The 15,597-nt window shown below is 44.8% G+C and overlaps 1 protein-coding gene across 1 annotated transcript in view; it reads left to right on the top strand.

Moving 5' to 3' along the window:
* TRAPPC9 (trafficking protein particle complex subunit 9) overlaps positions 1-15,597 on the top strand; it is a 2,294,541-nt gene that overhangs the window by 723,891 nt on the left and 1,555,053 nt on the right. Inside the window, exon 17 of the mRNA XM_069220801.1 lies at positions 13,333-13,457. Coding sequence (XP_069076902.1) covers positions 13,333-13,457 — 125 coding nt within the window. The remainder of the gene's footprint in view (positions 1-13,332; positions 13,458-15,597) is intronic.

Here is a 15,597-nt window from a genome sequence, read left to right as displayed (position 1 = left end):
CAATTCATCACCCTGTCTACGTTTTATACACCCCCTCATCCTTCTAAGGAAGGGGAAAGACTCCACCGCCTTGATCCAAAAAGACTGTTGGAACTCTACCTTGATTGTACCAAAGAGTTCCGGGTGGATGAGCATGTCTTTGTTGGGTATATGGGTGCGAAGAAAGGTCGGGCAGTGCAGAAGAGACCCACTCTACATGGGTTGTTCTCTGCATTAAGATTTCCAACGTACAGGCCTAAAAGTAACCCCCAGAGGGTTTGCACATTCATTTTAGCAGTGCGACAGCTGCAACCACTGCGTTACCATGTGGAGTTCCAGTCCTTGACATCTGTCAGGCAGTAACGTGGGCATCTCAGCACACGTTCACCCAACACTACTGCCTGGACAGTTAGGACCAGAGGGACTGCTATTTTAACCGCTTTGTCCTGCAGGACTTTCTAGTATGATCTTAGTTTGCAGACCCACCTCCGGGGATGGTATTGCTTGAGTATCTATTTTAAAGTAAGGAATCTGCAACTAGAAGTATCTATTAGATGAACAAGTTACTTACCTTCGGCAGCACATTATATGGTAGAGACAGATCCTAGTTGCAGAATCCTTACCAACCCACCCATCCTCCCCTCTCTGCGAACTTAATTCTAGGGACAGAAACTTACCTTTCAGGGCCCTAGTTCTGATGCACCTGTGGTCAGTGTTCTTCATGGCTCCATGCTTCTGGTGAGGAAAGTTGTGAAAAGAAACTGACGCCAGTGTGCCGGGGTGGCACCTATATAGGTCCCGCAATGTCCTATCAGGTGCACACAATGCTGATGACGGATGTGGAGCTGACCCACGCCGCCTAACAGCACACAGGGGTAGTGCGCCAGAAATATCTCCAGATCCACACTGACGCCTGGGGGAAATTCTAAGGTAAGGAATCTTCAACTAGAATATGTCTCTACCAGATAATGCATTACCAAATGTAAGTAACTTTTTTATTTAGGACCCTGTTCCGTTGTCAAGAAAAGACAGCTTTGATGGCAGTTGATGTTCCTTGAGGGTCAAAACAGGCACAGTTTTACTTTCATCTGCCCAGCTTAAAGCATAGGCGTGGTCCACATGATGTATTGTATTGTGCAACATGCCACTCATGTGGACCAGGTAGACAGAGGCCTGAGTGTCGTAGTTACACTGAAATCTTTTCTGAGTGCAGAAAGATTGCTGAAGGTGCCCTTTACACAGTACTGCTGGTATAGAGAGAGAGGGAGCGTACATGAAGATTTCAAGAATACTCTGTAGCGGGTCCTTTGAGAAGAAAGGTAGCTTCTTAACACTACTTTTGTTAAGACTAGTGAGGAAGCCACTTGCATCAGAGGAAACCTATGCCTATATTGCATATCTGTTATTCATGTATTTATTCCTTAGCTTGTTACAGTAGCTAACTGCTTTTTTTTTAATTTAGGTTGTTGTTAGGTTATTTTGTTTCTGGAGATGGTAGCCCAAATATGTGACTGTCTTGCATCAAGACCAGGATGGGGAGTTGAGCCTTGGAGCCAGTGAAGAATATTTTGCATGCCTTCCTGATTGGCATGCTGGTCAATATTAGCCTTCAGGAATCAGGCTGTTCTGCTGTACAAGCTAGGCTATATGAGAAATGACAGTCTAGCTGATGTTTCTTCAACAGAGTGTGATTAAGGTATCGTGCGATGAGGTGTTGCTGGGAAGGGCTTTCATGCCTAAGCTTAACACAGTGGAGTAACAAAGGCCCCTGCAGCCCCCCTCTTGTACAGGGGGTGCCCTCAGCACAGTACCTTGTCTTGGGAGCACCTGAGTGAGTGTCGGGGTGGGGGGAGAGAGAGGGGCCTCCATATACTTTGCAGCCCCCCGTAAGTTTTGTTATACCACTGGCTTAACATGGTGCTCAAGAAACATGGTACATGTATTATTGTGCGCACTTAGCGACTAAACACAAACATACGTACCTGCAGTGCTGCACTTGGTGGTTTGGCTTTGGTGACTTCATGGATTCTTGTAGTGATCATGAACCGGGAAGGACATACAACAAACACTGCGCACAGAAGAACAAAACCTGGATCTCCGTGAAGCCATTTAGACATCCTTCTGAGAGTGAAGCCGGAGGTGAGCAGAACATTGAGGGGGTCATTATGACCCCGGCAGTTGGTGTAAATGTGGTGGTAGCACCGCCAACAGGCTGGCGGTACATACTGCCACATTATGACATTGGCAGAATATACCACACCGACTGCCATGGCGGTAGCAGCTGTCGGGCTGGAAATAACCGTCTCCAACCCGGCGGCCGCTACTGTACTGCTGGCGGCATCTTAACCCTGCCTACCGCCATGGTTTTTCGCCATGAAAACCATGGCTGTAGGCCCCATCAGTGACAAGGAATTCCATCCCTGTCACTGGTAGGAGGCCCACCCAGCCCCCTAATACTCCCCAGACGCCCCCCCTCCATCCACGATCCCCCCCGCCAATCCCCCATACATGCACACTTGCAGGCACTCTCCACACATTCACACACTCACTCACACAGACATGCACGCATTCATACACGCATGCATCCATTCATTCACTCACACATCCGTACACACATTCACACTGACTCAGACACGCATTCACATTTCCATTGATGCACGCATTCTCACCCCCCCCCCGCCACACACACACACACACAACACCCCCTTCCCCTGTCGGAAACCCGCCTTACCTGCATCCAGGGGGTCTTCCAGCAGGGAACAGGACCACCAGCAGCGCCCTCCAGCAGAACACTGCCAGGCCGTATTATTTGATGTAATGCGGCTGGCAGCGGTCTACTGGTGTGGCGCTGCTGGTGGTAGCAGTGCCACCTTAACACCTCCACCAGCATGGCCACAGCCGGATGTCCTCCCTTCTTGTGGAGGAAATCCGGCTGTGGTCATATTTTGGAGACAGATGTTAACTGCGGCGACGGTCTTTTGGCGGCCATTGCCGCGGCAGTATGCGTCATTTACTGCCATTCTCAAAATGAGGGCCTCAGTGTTAAAGTGGGAGACATGAACAACGTCAATGAGTCTGGGACACTGCCAAGCCAGCAGTTAAAGTTTTCACAAACCAAAAGGTGGAGTGAAAGAAGCAAAGGGTTTCCAGAGCAGATATCCTTGTGGCCACTAGTTTATCCTAAAGAGCAAAGAACATGCTGTGCAATGCCCTTGGGTACAAATAAAACATTGTGATGATTAGTGGGATTGTTGGGGCGGGACTGCCCCCTGCAGTGTAAACAGGTGTCTAACTTTGCCCTGAGTGCCTGACTGCATGTGGAACTGGTACGCTGACTTCTAGTGTGGCCCTTGGCCTGTTTTTATGGTGCCCGTTTCTGTTGTGGTGCATGCACGTGCATTTTGTGTGCGGATACACTATACAAAAACATGACCTCGTTTTTTTTTTTTTTTTGCAAACTCTTTCTTAGTGCACCCTATTGGCTCTTATGGAGTAAAGTTCTTACCATAATAATTGTCTTCAGAACAAAAGTCTTATTAATAGTTCTTGGTGAAGGACGAACCCTCCTCTAGTCATGCCCTGGACCATGAAAAGGGGCAATCATGCTACAGTGTCACCAGAGTCTGCATCATACTTGTTCTAATGAGCGTGGTAGCATTTTATTGCGCGTTCATGCTTGGTGCATGTGCCAGCAAAATCATCCGTCCTCTGCGGCCTGCGACATAAGACGTATTTTTTTATTTTTGGTGGTGGTGGTGTCCTCTTTAACCACGCTGCTCTGCATCGCTAAAAACCACTGACAAAGCCAATAGTTCTCAAAGGTTAATTTTAGCTTTGCCAATGCTTGTTGGTACGTGCAGTTGCAAAAAAAAAATACTGACACAGAAGCAACCATATTAAAGCTGCTGGCGCTCGTTTTCAGAGACGTTTAAGTTCACATTTGCATATATTTTCCCTCGCGTTGCTGTACCTGTTGACGCAGTTAGCTCTTCCTTCCGGAGCACCTGTGACACAGAATGACATCCGTGCTCCTGGGCGGCGGCGCACAGCGCCAACCGTGGTGTTAAGTGCAATCAATCTAGAGTCTAACGGGCCTGCTTTTTAATTCTTTACTTTTCTGCACAGACGTCACTGGCCGCGCTAACTGGATTTTGCCATCTTATAATCATAGCGCTCTGATGTCATAACCTAATTACCCTGCTCCTCTTGACACCAGCACTCTGCCATTACACTGTCAGCGTCGGGGGGGAGGGGGGCAGCGCTCTCTGACGATAAAAGCAGCCTCCGTGCATAATGCCGGAGCTTGAAGAGTTCTTCCTTTGCACCCGTGTCGGGAGGTTACTTTTAACTTGTCAGGGCGTTCAACCCATGCGTGCATCTTCTCTTCCTCTCAGTAAACCTCCCCCCCATAAGACATTAGATTTCTAAAGCAGTCGGTGTTTCATCTTGTTATACCGCTGTAGCCGAGCAGCCTGAATATGCCATTTCATAATGTTAAAAAGGCAAGAACTTGACAAAAAAATTAACATTAAAGTCAGTTATCGTTGTTTGCTCACACCTTCATTGATCTATGCCTCCGGGTAACCAAGTAACTCTCACCCACCGTGAGCACCATTTTTCAGTCAGTGGCTTTCCTTTTACATACCACTGTAATCTTGTAATTCAGTCCTCGGCAATGAATCGAGACTACAACTCCCAGAATGCAATTGATTATGAAATTAAAGTCTGTGTACAGTTCATGGTGTTAAGTGGCAGACACATGCTAATCCTGCGTATTCATGTTTTTACCTTCCCCCTCTCAAAATGACTTCTGTTCAATGATTACAATTATCTTTATCGCAAGCGGCCCACCTCTTTATACCTTCCTAGGGTCAAAGAAAATGTGTAGCAACATCACATGTTTGCCTGGAATTATTGCATGTACATTTCAAATAATGCACATGTCTGTTCCTAGAGTTATGCTTAAATGTCTTCTAACTGGCCATATATATCCCCAGTAAAGCATTTACATTCCACTGGTTTAAGGGTTTGCCTTTCAGGGGAAATACCATGCTGCATTAGTGCAAGGGTGTAAGAAACTGGGTTATTGGTTGCAAGGGGGGAAGCCCCTCTCAAGCAATAACCACACTCCTTGTCAGGGTGAACCACAAACTAAGTAAATTAACCTGCACTTAACTCTCAGGTAGCTTGATGCACATCAGTTAGGCTTAATTTAGAGGCAATGTGTAAAGTATTTATGCAGCACACAAACACAAATAAAAAGAAAACACAAGCAAAATCCCAAACCAATTTAGGAAAATAGAGCAAATTTTGATAAATACAATGATACCAGAACGACAAAACTCACATCAGTAGAACCAGAGAAATTGAATTTTAAAGTTGTTAATGAAAATACAGCCTAGAAGCAGACAGCCACTTACGGTCATCTGCTCACACAAGACCAGGGAATAGTTACAAGTTCAGGCCAACCGCAATGGAGCACGAGTCGGGTAAAGGGACCAGCTTAGTCCCACTGAAGAGATGCCTTCTTAAGTTCGTCGCAAAGAGTTACATTTGTATTGGAGGTGACCGTGAGGAGGAAGCTTTTGGTGTAAAGAGGAGGTGGAACACTGCGGACGGACATTGCTGTAGCGTGAAGAGCCAACGCTGAAGACCCATGTTGGTTGATTCGCACAGATGGTTTCTGTTTGCACGTAGGAAGGCCGTGTTGTCGGTCGTCTCAAATGGTTGTTGTCCACGCAAAGAGCAGGTCTCACTGGAGCTTCGTGTTGGCGGTTGTTGCGTGCAGCAGAGTTTCGGCATGTGAGTTAGCCCATTCACGGTCAGGAAGAGCCCAAATTTCAGAATTTTCACCTTTTTCTTGTGGAGGAGCTTTCACTAATGCCAGCCAAGGGTCCATGACCTGGGGGGCATCTCCTGGGGATCAGGACTGTAGCAGAGGCCAGCTGCAGGAAGAAGGCAGGCCCAGTTGCAGGGAATTGTTGTTTCCTTGTAGTTCACACAGGAGGGCAGCCAACTGACCATCGGAGTTACTCTGGGTAGTCTGGGATCAAGGTAAGCAGGTCCAAACTTCCTTCTTCAGACAGCAAAGTAGTCCTTCAAACAGCAGGGCAGTCCTCCTTTTGAGTCTTCCACATGTCCAGGAGTGTTCTAATGAGTGGTTCTGAAGGTCTTATTTTTATACCTGGTGCCAGCCTTTGTGTGTGTGTGTGTTGGGTTCTGGTCAGTTCTTGCCTTTCCCAGGTCCAGGCTCCAAACTGTCTAGGTTGACCCAAAGACATGGCAGGCGTGGTATCGGGCTATTTTGTTTGTGCTGTAGGCAAAGTCCTTTGAAGTGTAAATGAGGCTGGGTACAGCCACTCCCCTGCATTCTGCCAGGATGGCCATCCTGTCCATATATAAGCCCCTTCATCTCACTGTCTGGATGCAATACACAACCCCAACATCAGAGCCATTCAGTCATGTGACACATGACACTGGCAGAAACACATAGTTGATTAGAACAAGAAAATGTCAATTTTCTGAAAGTTGCATTTTCATAATTCCATTTTAAAGTCCGACTTCACAATTAAAAAGGATTTAAAATGACTAATCATTTAAGTGTAAGCAGCATAGCTCTGTCTGCTCCCAATCTAAAGTTAGCACTTATTTAATGGAATAAGGTAACCTAGTGTTAGTCAATGCGAGAGATAGCTCTTACAGCAGATGTCCTACTTTTTAAAAACACTTCACCCTTCCCTATTAGCCTTTTGGGCCTACTTTAAGGGTGACGTATACATATTGAAAAGGAAGGTTTAGATCTAGCAAAAGGTTTATTTTCAAGCACCTGGATACCCTTTCTGGTGAATAGTGTGCCACACAAATAAACATACCATAACATTTTGCCAGGTCGAAATGGTAGTTTAAAAACAAAACAACACTACAGGCGGCAGCTGCAGGCTTGAGGGATGTTTTAAAAAACTACTTTCGTGGGCGGCACAAAGGGTGCTGCTGCCCACTAGAAGCTTTAAATGTACAGGCTCTGATTACATGGGGCACCATTTATCAGGGACTTACAAGTAAATTAAGTGTGTCAAATGGGTGTAGTCCAGTTGTAGTATGCTTGAAGGAGAGGGCAAAAGCATGTTAGCACTGGTTTGAAGGAGGTGAGTGCACATAGTCCTAATGCCAATAGAAATGGGTTCAGGGAAAATCGGGGAGGAAGGCAAAATGTTTGGGAGTATACCACACCAAGGATGTCCCGTGTAAAAAAGGGCTTTCATCTTTTTGCTGCATTCCCCCTTTTTATTTGCTTTCAACTGCCGATATCTTGACCTCTGCAGTGAGTAAGGCCTGTTTACAGACCTCAGCCACATAGTCACTGTTTAACCGGACTAATTTCTGTTTCCAAATTACCATTACACTTCCTCTGGTTAATCACCTCTCAGTAAGCAATAGTCCCTGCAAGTTTCTACAGAGTACAACAAAGGAATGTCATGGAAAAGGCAGTATGTTATCCTTCTACAACTAAAACATAAGACAGTTTTAGACTACATGTTTTCCTAGAACCTGTGCTGCAGTACATAATGTCAGTGTTTTAAACAACTCGGTATTGTTTGATTAAAAAGTGCTATTGAAACAAAATTTACAATGTTTAGGTGGCCTGAGCTGAAATTCCTGTAATGTCAGATTCAGGGGCGTGGAAATCAATAGTGCAGAAGATGCAGAGCCTCTGTCCCGATGGCAAAGGCCCAGTTTTGCCCCAGTCTTGTTGTATTTTTCCTACAAGACCAGGTGGTAAGGAGGCTAAGTTATTTGCTTTAATTAGGGACCAGTGGCACCTTTGCTACTCCACTAGTTGATTCCCTTTAGATAAAAGTTATTCTACTAGTTTGAAAATGTGGATCTCACCTCGCCTACACTGAGTCTTTCATTTGTTACTTACAAGGACTGAACACATGTTAGCTAGGAAAGTGGAGGGGAACTCTCAGATTGCTGATAGGTTTCGAATTTGGGGTGCTATAGACCAGGGTTGCACTGTTTTTATTGGGAATACTGGTCCTGCCAACCTCATAGGCACCGCAGAAGAGATTTTCTTTGAAGCCTAATGAGATGTACAGGAGTGACCCGGAGTGGAGTTGGGCACAGGAGCACCGTACAGCTGAGCCTCTTGTTCACCTTCTTAGATTTGGTGTGGATCGAACGCTGCAGTAGTTTACTTGCAACAAGATGAAATTCATCACACTACTAGATAACTTTGAGTAGGAAGCGTGGGCATTTTATCAGGCTTGGTTAGGTCTCATCTCCTATAGCAGATTGGTTTACTTTTTTTAAAATACTCTGCTTACCTGCCTCCGAAGAAGAGCTATCCCAGCTAGTACCCAATGTAGTGATGCAATTGCAATTTGATACTATTAAAGAGAATATATATCATGATGAGTGAGATAGTGGATGGCAACCTAGGTTGGGTGACTGCGGCGGCAGACTGAATGACCCCTTTTTGGTGCTCATTACCTCTGTCTCCCATGGGTCAGGTGGCAGTTTCCAAAATGTTGGTCCTACCCAGACTGTTCTGTTTTGTCTCAGCACTTACTATTGTGCTTTAACAGTCTTTTCTTTTAGGGAACTGAGTTCATTGCTTATATCACTGATATAAGGCAGGGCATCACCGGGTGGCCGTCTCAACAACATGTGCCCCTCTGGCGAAAGGTGGTTGGGTGCACCGAACTATGAACTATATTATGCCACGGCTCACTTTCAGTGGGCAATGTGTTGACTGTCCGTCAGATGTGGTCCTGAGAAGTAAGACGTCTTAGCAGGGTTGGATTATGCCAATATATTAAGATAGTGGGTAGAGGAAAGCCTATTACTCTTAGTAATATGCTTATGATGGTGGTGAAATGGTGTTGGACAACTTATATACATCCAAGAGCCAGGCAGACCTCTTATACACCTGAGGTGCTGCCATGGTTGTTGTCTGACTGCAGTAGTATATTAATAAATCTCAGCGTCCTTCCCTTGACAGAGGCTGGTATCTATACCTGGGATGACTTCTTAGATAATGTGCTGCTGTCCTCCTTCGAGGACATGAGCGATGCATATAATATGGGGCCTGTCAGTATTTTACTTTACACTACCCTTAAACACCAGTTGTTCTGGAGATGGCTCCCACAAGGAACCCACTATATCTTTAGTAATTCAGATAGCCTTAACACGAGTATGGACACCAATCGATTACAGCCCTTTACACAGCTCTGTTGTAAATGCTAGATGTTGAAATACTACCTCTCAAGACACAGTGAGAAACCTGCTTAACTCTTGAGCTGTTAGAAGAAAAATGGTTAAAATGCTTTTGGTGATCTCCAAAAATGCCAGGTTGAGATACACTCAATCAAGTTATCGTCGCCACACTTATTTTACCCTCAATCGTATAGGATGGATGTTTCCCAGAGAGCCACATTCCTTCCCAAGATGCTATCAGTCCAACACAAACTTCTTCCACATGGTCTGACAATGCTTGGTGGTGTTCCAATTTTGGAATGAGGTCTTCTTGATATATTTGGCCGAGTTAACTGGTAGGCTGGTACCTAAAGAAGTCACTTACTACTTACTGGGCATTTCAAACACACTAAAAAGACTAAACATGTATGTGGGTTTGAGGACCTCTTGCTAGTATTAGTGTACACCATAAAGCCATATCTCGGAAGGCTTCAGTTGCAAGAGTTTTGGAATTGCTTGCGAGATCTATGGAAATGGACATATGCTGAACTTGATATCTTGTTTAAGACACATATAGAAGATATGAGTGCTGTTCCCTACAATGAATAAGCCATTAAATTCGATAATTTGCCTGAATACCTGGTGGGGGTTATGGTATCATATGCTGATGTGTCTGCAGTTCCACTATATATTGGAAAAGGAGGTGGCTGTGGTTATGCTGTGCTCGGAATGTTCATTCTTTTATTGTTCAAGGCTGTTCTGCATTTAGCTTCCCAATACAATGGTTTGTATTCAGTTTATTACCTGTGTTTATCTGTAAGTCATGATATGAGGTATGAGCTAGAGTGTACATTCTGTATGGTAAGTGCGAATAGCTCAATATAATACTCAATAATAAGCTACTAAGAAAAAATGTCCTCTGAAAAGACTGCCTGCCTGTGAATGAACAGGAGAATGGACTCTACTACCTTCTATTACAATGAAGGTTCCTTACTGCCTGCGGAGTGGAGAAAACTCTCTTGGGATCTTCTGCTCCTGCGTTTTCTCCAGGGCTCATAACCTACCCTTTCGCTCACCCACAGGGCTCAAGGCTCTATGGTTCTCCCAGTTAAGTCTATTGGTCACTGTGGAACTCCCCCTCCAATGGGTGGGGAATCAAAAGGTCTTTCTGCAGAGAAAGCTGCTCCTTGCCTCAAAGAGTACCACCCAACCAGTTGCAACGTGACATTTCCACTAACCGTCCCTCTGGACGTTTGTCCTGTGGCTGGGTGGAGAATTTCTGAGGGCAATTCGGAGTTGTATATTTTGCTGCAGATCTGAAGCAAGTGCTGGTGGCAAGTCTCCTCTAAGTGTAAACCATAGTCTGTAGTATCAGGAACCAGTTCTATAGTTTTTAGGATTTTTACATTGTATAAAATTTTGAAGGATGAAAGGCTGAGTAGGTGGTGGTGTTATTTGTACCTGGGAAACACCCAGTTCAATCAAGTTTCTGAAGCAGATGCATTGACCCTCTCAGCTATCCGCGGCCTAATTGGCTTAGCACGCTGCTGCTCTTAATTTACAATGGGGACATTGTAATTGTTTTTTTAATTGCATTATTTTTTGCCCCGGCAAACATCATGTTACACCATTTGAAGGATCCTGTGCAAACAGACACGTGGCAATCCCTGTCTAGAGCAGGAATCCCAGTGCTGCATATCTAGTTAATAATCCTTTGCCAGGTAAATAGTGGACAGCCCACAAGGCAGGCAGGCTCACTGTCCCAGAGTTTTCTTGCTGCCCCGTTTAGTGGGTTGTTCTTTCAACCCTGTGGTCTCACCTTCAAAACAAATGCCAAGGAGGAGGTTGTTGAACAGTGGCCACTGAAATAAGACCTCTCATTGTCTACATGTCACCGCATAGGACTGAGGTTGCAGTATTCAGCCAAGCAGCGTGTCCGCAACCTAAATACCACCATAGACTTTGCTATTTATTATTTTATTTAAGGTACACTTTCTGCTATCTTTTCAAATCCTTAGTTACAAAATGTATTTTAACTTCATTGCAGTTGGCTTCCTACAGTAAGTTCATCACAAGGCCCCTGTTAATGAGGGCTAGTCACTGGCCTAGCTTTGGAACCTGACCTTGTGTCAGCACTCCGAGCATCAGATAGGAAAATAATTGGCTGAGAGTTCAGGGGTCATGTCTAGAGGTGACGAGATTCTCTGTACAGTCATCGCTAAGTGTCTCTTGCATGCAGATCTTTAATCCAGGCAGCGTGAGAGCTAACAAAGCCACGAGACTCCCCTACTCTGTGCCTAATGAGAAGATCAGCAAAAAAAAGAGGCCTTCGACTGAGCCTTGCGGTACAACACCGTCTCCTTATAATGTTCCTTGTCTGTGGAGATCATTAAAGCACTGCAGAGTCCATCAGAAGTATCAGAGCCACCGCCGAGTTATTTTTGTAAAAGAGTTTCAGTTGCTGTGTCAGTGGAAAAGCTGTTCTAAGAGCGCACTGCCCTTTTTAGAAAGAAACTAGCAATTTGTAGCGCGTGACCTCAGAATGTAGGTAGAACACCTTTAATACCGGAAACGGCGGTGTCTTTGTCAGATTTTACTGGTGGCTGTTCTCGCGAGGCTGTCCTGTCGCAGTATGAACTGCGTAACACCGTCCTGTACCTGCGTGCAGCACACCTGCATCCGTCACGAGGCGCCGATGCGAGATGCTCACCCGCAGAGCGCTTACTGCCCCCTGATGACTGTTCTGCCTTTGTCTACACCCTCAGACCTGGACGTTTTGTTTTCTAAGAGGGACTTATTCGAAAGTCAGGTTTTTACAGTTTTACCCGGAGCCCCAGCTGAAATCATGTTAAAAAGGCAACTTCAGTCTGTGTTGCACTGACCCCTCGTTGCTAGCCCAATCGTGGATTTAAATGCGCCAGGGAAAGAAAAATGTCTGCCTAATGTGAATCTCTGTATTTTTGCTTGACTGTACCCTTTGATCAACACCATTTGAGGACGAGTATCTTTTTTTCTTTGCTTCAGTACTCACAGGCTTCTGTGTTTAAAAACAAAACAAAAAAAACATTCAGAGTGACCTCTGTGCATATTGACGAAGTAACTGACTGGCCAAGAAGCTCAAAGTGCCATTATAGTCCACGGTCACAGGACCAATGCGCAATTTGATGCTGACCACAATGGAGTGCGGGCTGGATATACTAACAATGTTTGTTTACCTTCTGACTGTAGTCCTTTAAGTCCCAATCCACCACAGGAGTACACTTTTAGAAGACACAAGGACCCCAGGGGAGGCACTTCTATCTGACAGGTGGCAGGCAGAGGCCGACACAAGGGTTCAGGTTTAATAAACTTAATATTGTATCCCAGTGCTTTCCCGCATCCAGCAACACCTCATTGGAAAGCCACATTTGATACGGACATGGGTCAAAGAATTCATTGATAGGCCTGGCTATTGACAGTGTTAGCTCTAAGTAAGGAAGTCATGTCATCAGTTCTTTACAAACATACAATAAGAGATACAGCGAGAGAGAGGAGTTTGGGTAAGCTCTTTTCAACCATTGGCTTTTACATGTTTTTCATTTTTTGCTATTGACTGCATGGGCAGCCATCAAGCCCATAGCATTTTGTGGGTGGTTAGATTCCCATTTGTGTTCTCTTTAAGCTACGTTGAATTAGGCATCAAGAAGTCCTACAAATCACCTTTGCAAGGCCACTTGTTTTACTTTCCTTTTGCAGTAAAATATTGTTGGAATTTCAGCATGTTTTTTGTTCACAAAGTAAATATAAAAATACTGGTCCTTTGTCAAAAGTATCTACTATGTAATATTTTTCTTGTATGTCTTTTTGGTTCACTGCTTCTGACTCAGTCTGTTCAGGAAAGCGACCTTACTCTCATCTTTTATGCTATTGTAGCCCAAGACATTGCTTTATTGTCAGATTTTCTTTCAAGGAAAGCTGGGGGCTGGACATAAAAATTCACTCCGGTATTATCAAACACTTCCCTTGATAAAAAGCCAGACCTGTCGACTTTGCTAATTTAACCTGTTCCTATGTAAATCAAATTACAAAGTATGATGTACATTGGTGCATTAATGTCACTTCCCAGAAACCTTGTAGTAGAACTATGAACTAACTTGTATCTTCCTTTTATCATAGATGGGATCAGTGTGAGCGGTTTCCCACTTTCCAGTCCCTTTCGACAGGTTGTCAAACCCAAAGTAGAGAGTAAGCCTATCAATCCATCGGAGAGTAGCAAAGGCGGGGACTTCAGCCATATAAAGGTAAGTGGGAACGGCCTTTGCTTCAGGAGCCCTTGTGATTGTGCATCACAATCAGACTAAACTGTTGTGATAAGCCTAAAACTGAGCAAATAAATTGGTATTTGCTGGTTTGTGGCTTAGTGCATAAAATGGCATATTAAAGAATGAAGTAGATTGTTATATGGAGGCTGAAGTCTAACTCACAGCATTAAAAATACTTAAAGCACTGTATTTAAAACATTTGTGTGGCTTTAGTGCGTCGATGTTGTGAATACAAGCAGCATGGCGCACACTGCTGTTCTATTGCCTGCTTAGCCACAGGCAGTACATAATTAATTCCCCGAGCCCAGTAGACATGAGGGCTAGAGTGCCTTGAGACTGAAAACCACATGAGCCACTAAGGCTACCAAATTCAGTATTTGTGCTAACCAGGCCCCCGCCTGCCACTGTCGAGCCACCTGTGAGGTATTGTAAGGGAACCACTAGTGCATCATAAGAGATATCGGCAATAGACGTTTGCTCTCAACTAAAAGTCTTCGCCCCAGCTCCCGTTTCTCCATCCACTCTAGCCGTCCTCTTCGAGTGATGCTCCTGCACATTCTAATGTACAACATCACATTCCTAGGACAGTCTCTTCTGGTGGTCTTGTTATATCTCAGAGGAAGACACCACACCACCATTCTTCCTGCCACTGGCCGGTTGCATCGGTGCTAGATTTAAATCCGCCATGTCCATCAGTCATTGAAGCTAGTGTGCAGCGTCCTGGGCAAGTATTTTCATATTGGAAATAACTGATTGATAGTCAAGTACAGGTGAGTACGATTGCGTTGATGCTTTCTTTTTGGTCACCTCTCTTTGTTCCATTTGCCCTTAGTATAGTTATAAGTACAGTACGTATTGTATAAGTACAGATCAGTACTGAGGTAAAGTGAGCAAGACAGTGTGAAATAAATGCCTGCGGTGGTAGAGGAAAAGAATGCTGGTTTCAGGGTTTATCAAAAGGTTATAGAAATACTAGTCATGTTGGGCACGAAATACATCATTTATAGAGTTAGTAATCATGCGACCTGTTTATCCCCTTCACCCATATAATTGTAATTTTGAATGTCTAGCTCTGTCTTGCCTGTCCAACCACGATCCGGTGGAAGAGGTGTGGGGTTGGCTAGGAGTAGGGAATGTAACTCAACCACCTCCTGGTACTTGGTTTAATCTTCCCGCATCCATCACAAAAATATTGGATGAGCAATTACGAGCCTGGGAACAGACATGCAGCGAGTAACTTCTTGAGCCTCTAAAAGGGATTTTGCTTCTTCCTCTATGTTAAAGTTTTCGCCTCATGTTTTGGACTTTGCTCATGCTATGTTGGTCTACATTCTGAGTAGATTTCTGACTTTTATTGAATTCATTCAACTCTCCGCATGCTGTGCATTGCCATGTCAGTGCACTTTACAAAGGTTAACAAACATTGTTTGTGGAAAAGTAAGGAGGCGTATTATATGATGGGTCTTTCATGTTTAATGAGCAGTCACATGTTATTGGGAATGTAGTGGTGAAGAACAAATGTACCTGGTTAACATTACAGTGACTCTTAAATATGTTGAAGTTTACAATCTCATATCATGAGTGATACAGAGGACAGCCTCAGATCACTCCTTATGATGCTCTGATGCAGTGGTCAAAACAAATTGACACAATTAAGATCACTTTAAGGGCATTTACATGTTTGTAGTGTTTAAATTGTTAAAACAGAAGAGTTGCCTATAGAAAACTCACATCTCTGAATATCTCATGTACTACATGATCACATAGGCCCTCATTACAACCTCAGCGGTCTTTTTCAAAGACTGCTGAGGCTGCGGGCACCAGAATACCGCCAGTGCTGGCGGTATTTCTGGCTCCCTATTACGACTTTTCCGCTGGGCCAGCGGACAGTAAGCAGTGTTACCGTCCGCTGGCCCAGCGGAAAAGTCACATCAACATTGCTGCCGGCTCGTAATAGAGCAGTAGCACCCGTTGCGCATTTCACTGCCCGAAATTCAGGCAGTGAAATGTGCGACGGGGCTATGCCTGGGGGCCCCTGCACTGCCCATGCCAAATGCATGGGGAGTGCAGGGGCCCCCAGGGGTGCCCCAAGTCCCCCTTACCGCCAGCCTTTCCATGG

Source organism: Pleurodeles waltl, chromosome 2_2 (genome assembly GCF_031143425.1).
Source record: "Pleurodeles waltl isolate 20211129_DDA chromosome 2_2, aPleWal1.hap1.20221129, whole genome shotgun sequence".
Classification (NCBI taxonomy): Eukaryota; Metazoa; Chordata; class Amphibia; order Caudata; family Salamandridae; genus Pleurodeles; species Pleurodeles waltl.
This window is presented reverse-complemented; position numbering and strand designations above follow the sequence as displayed.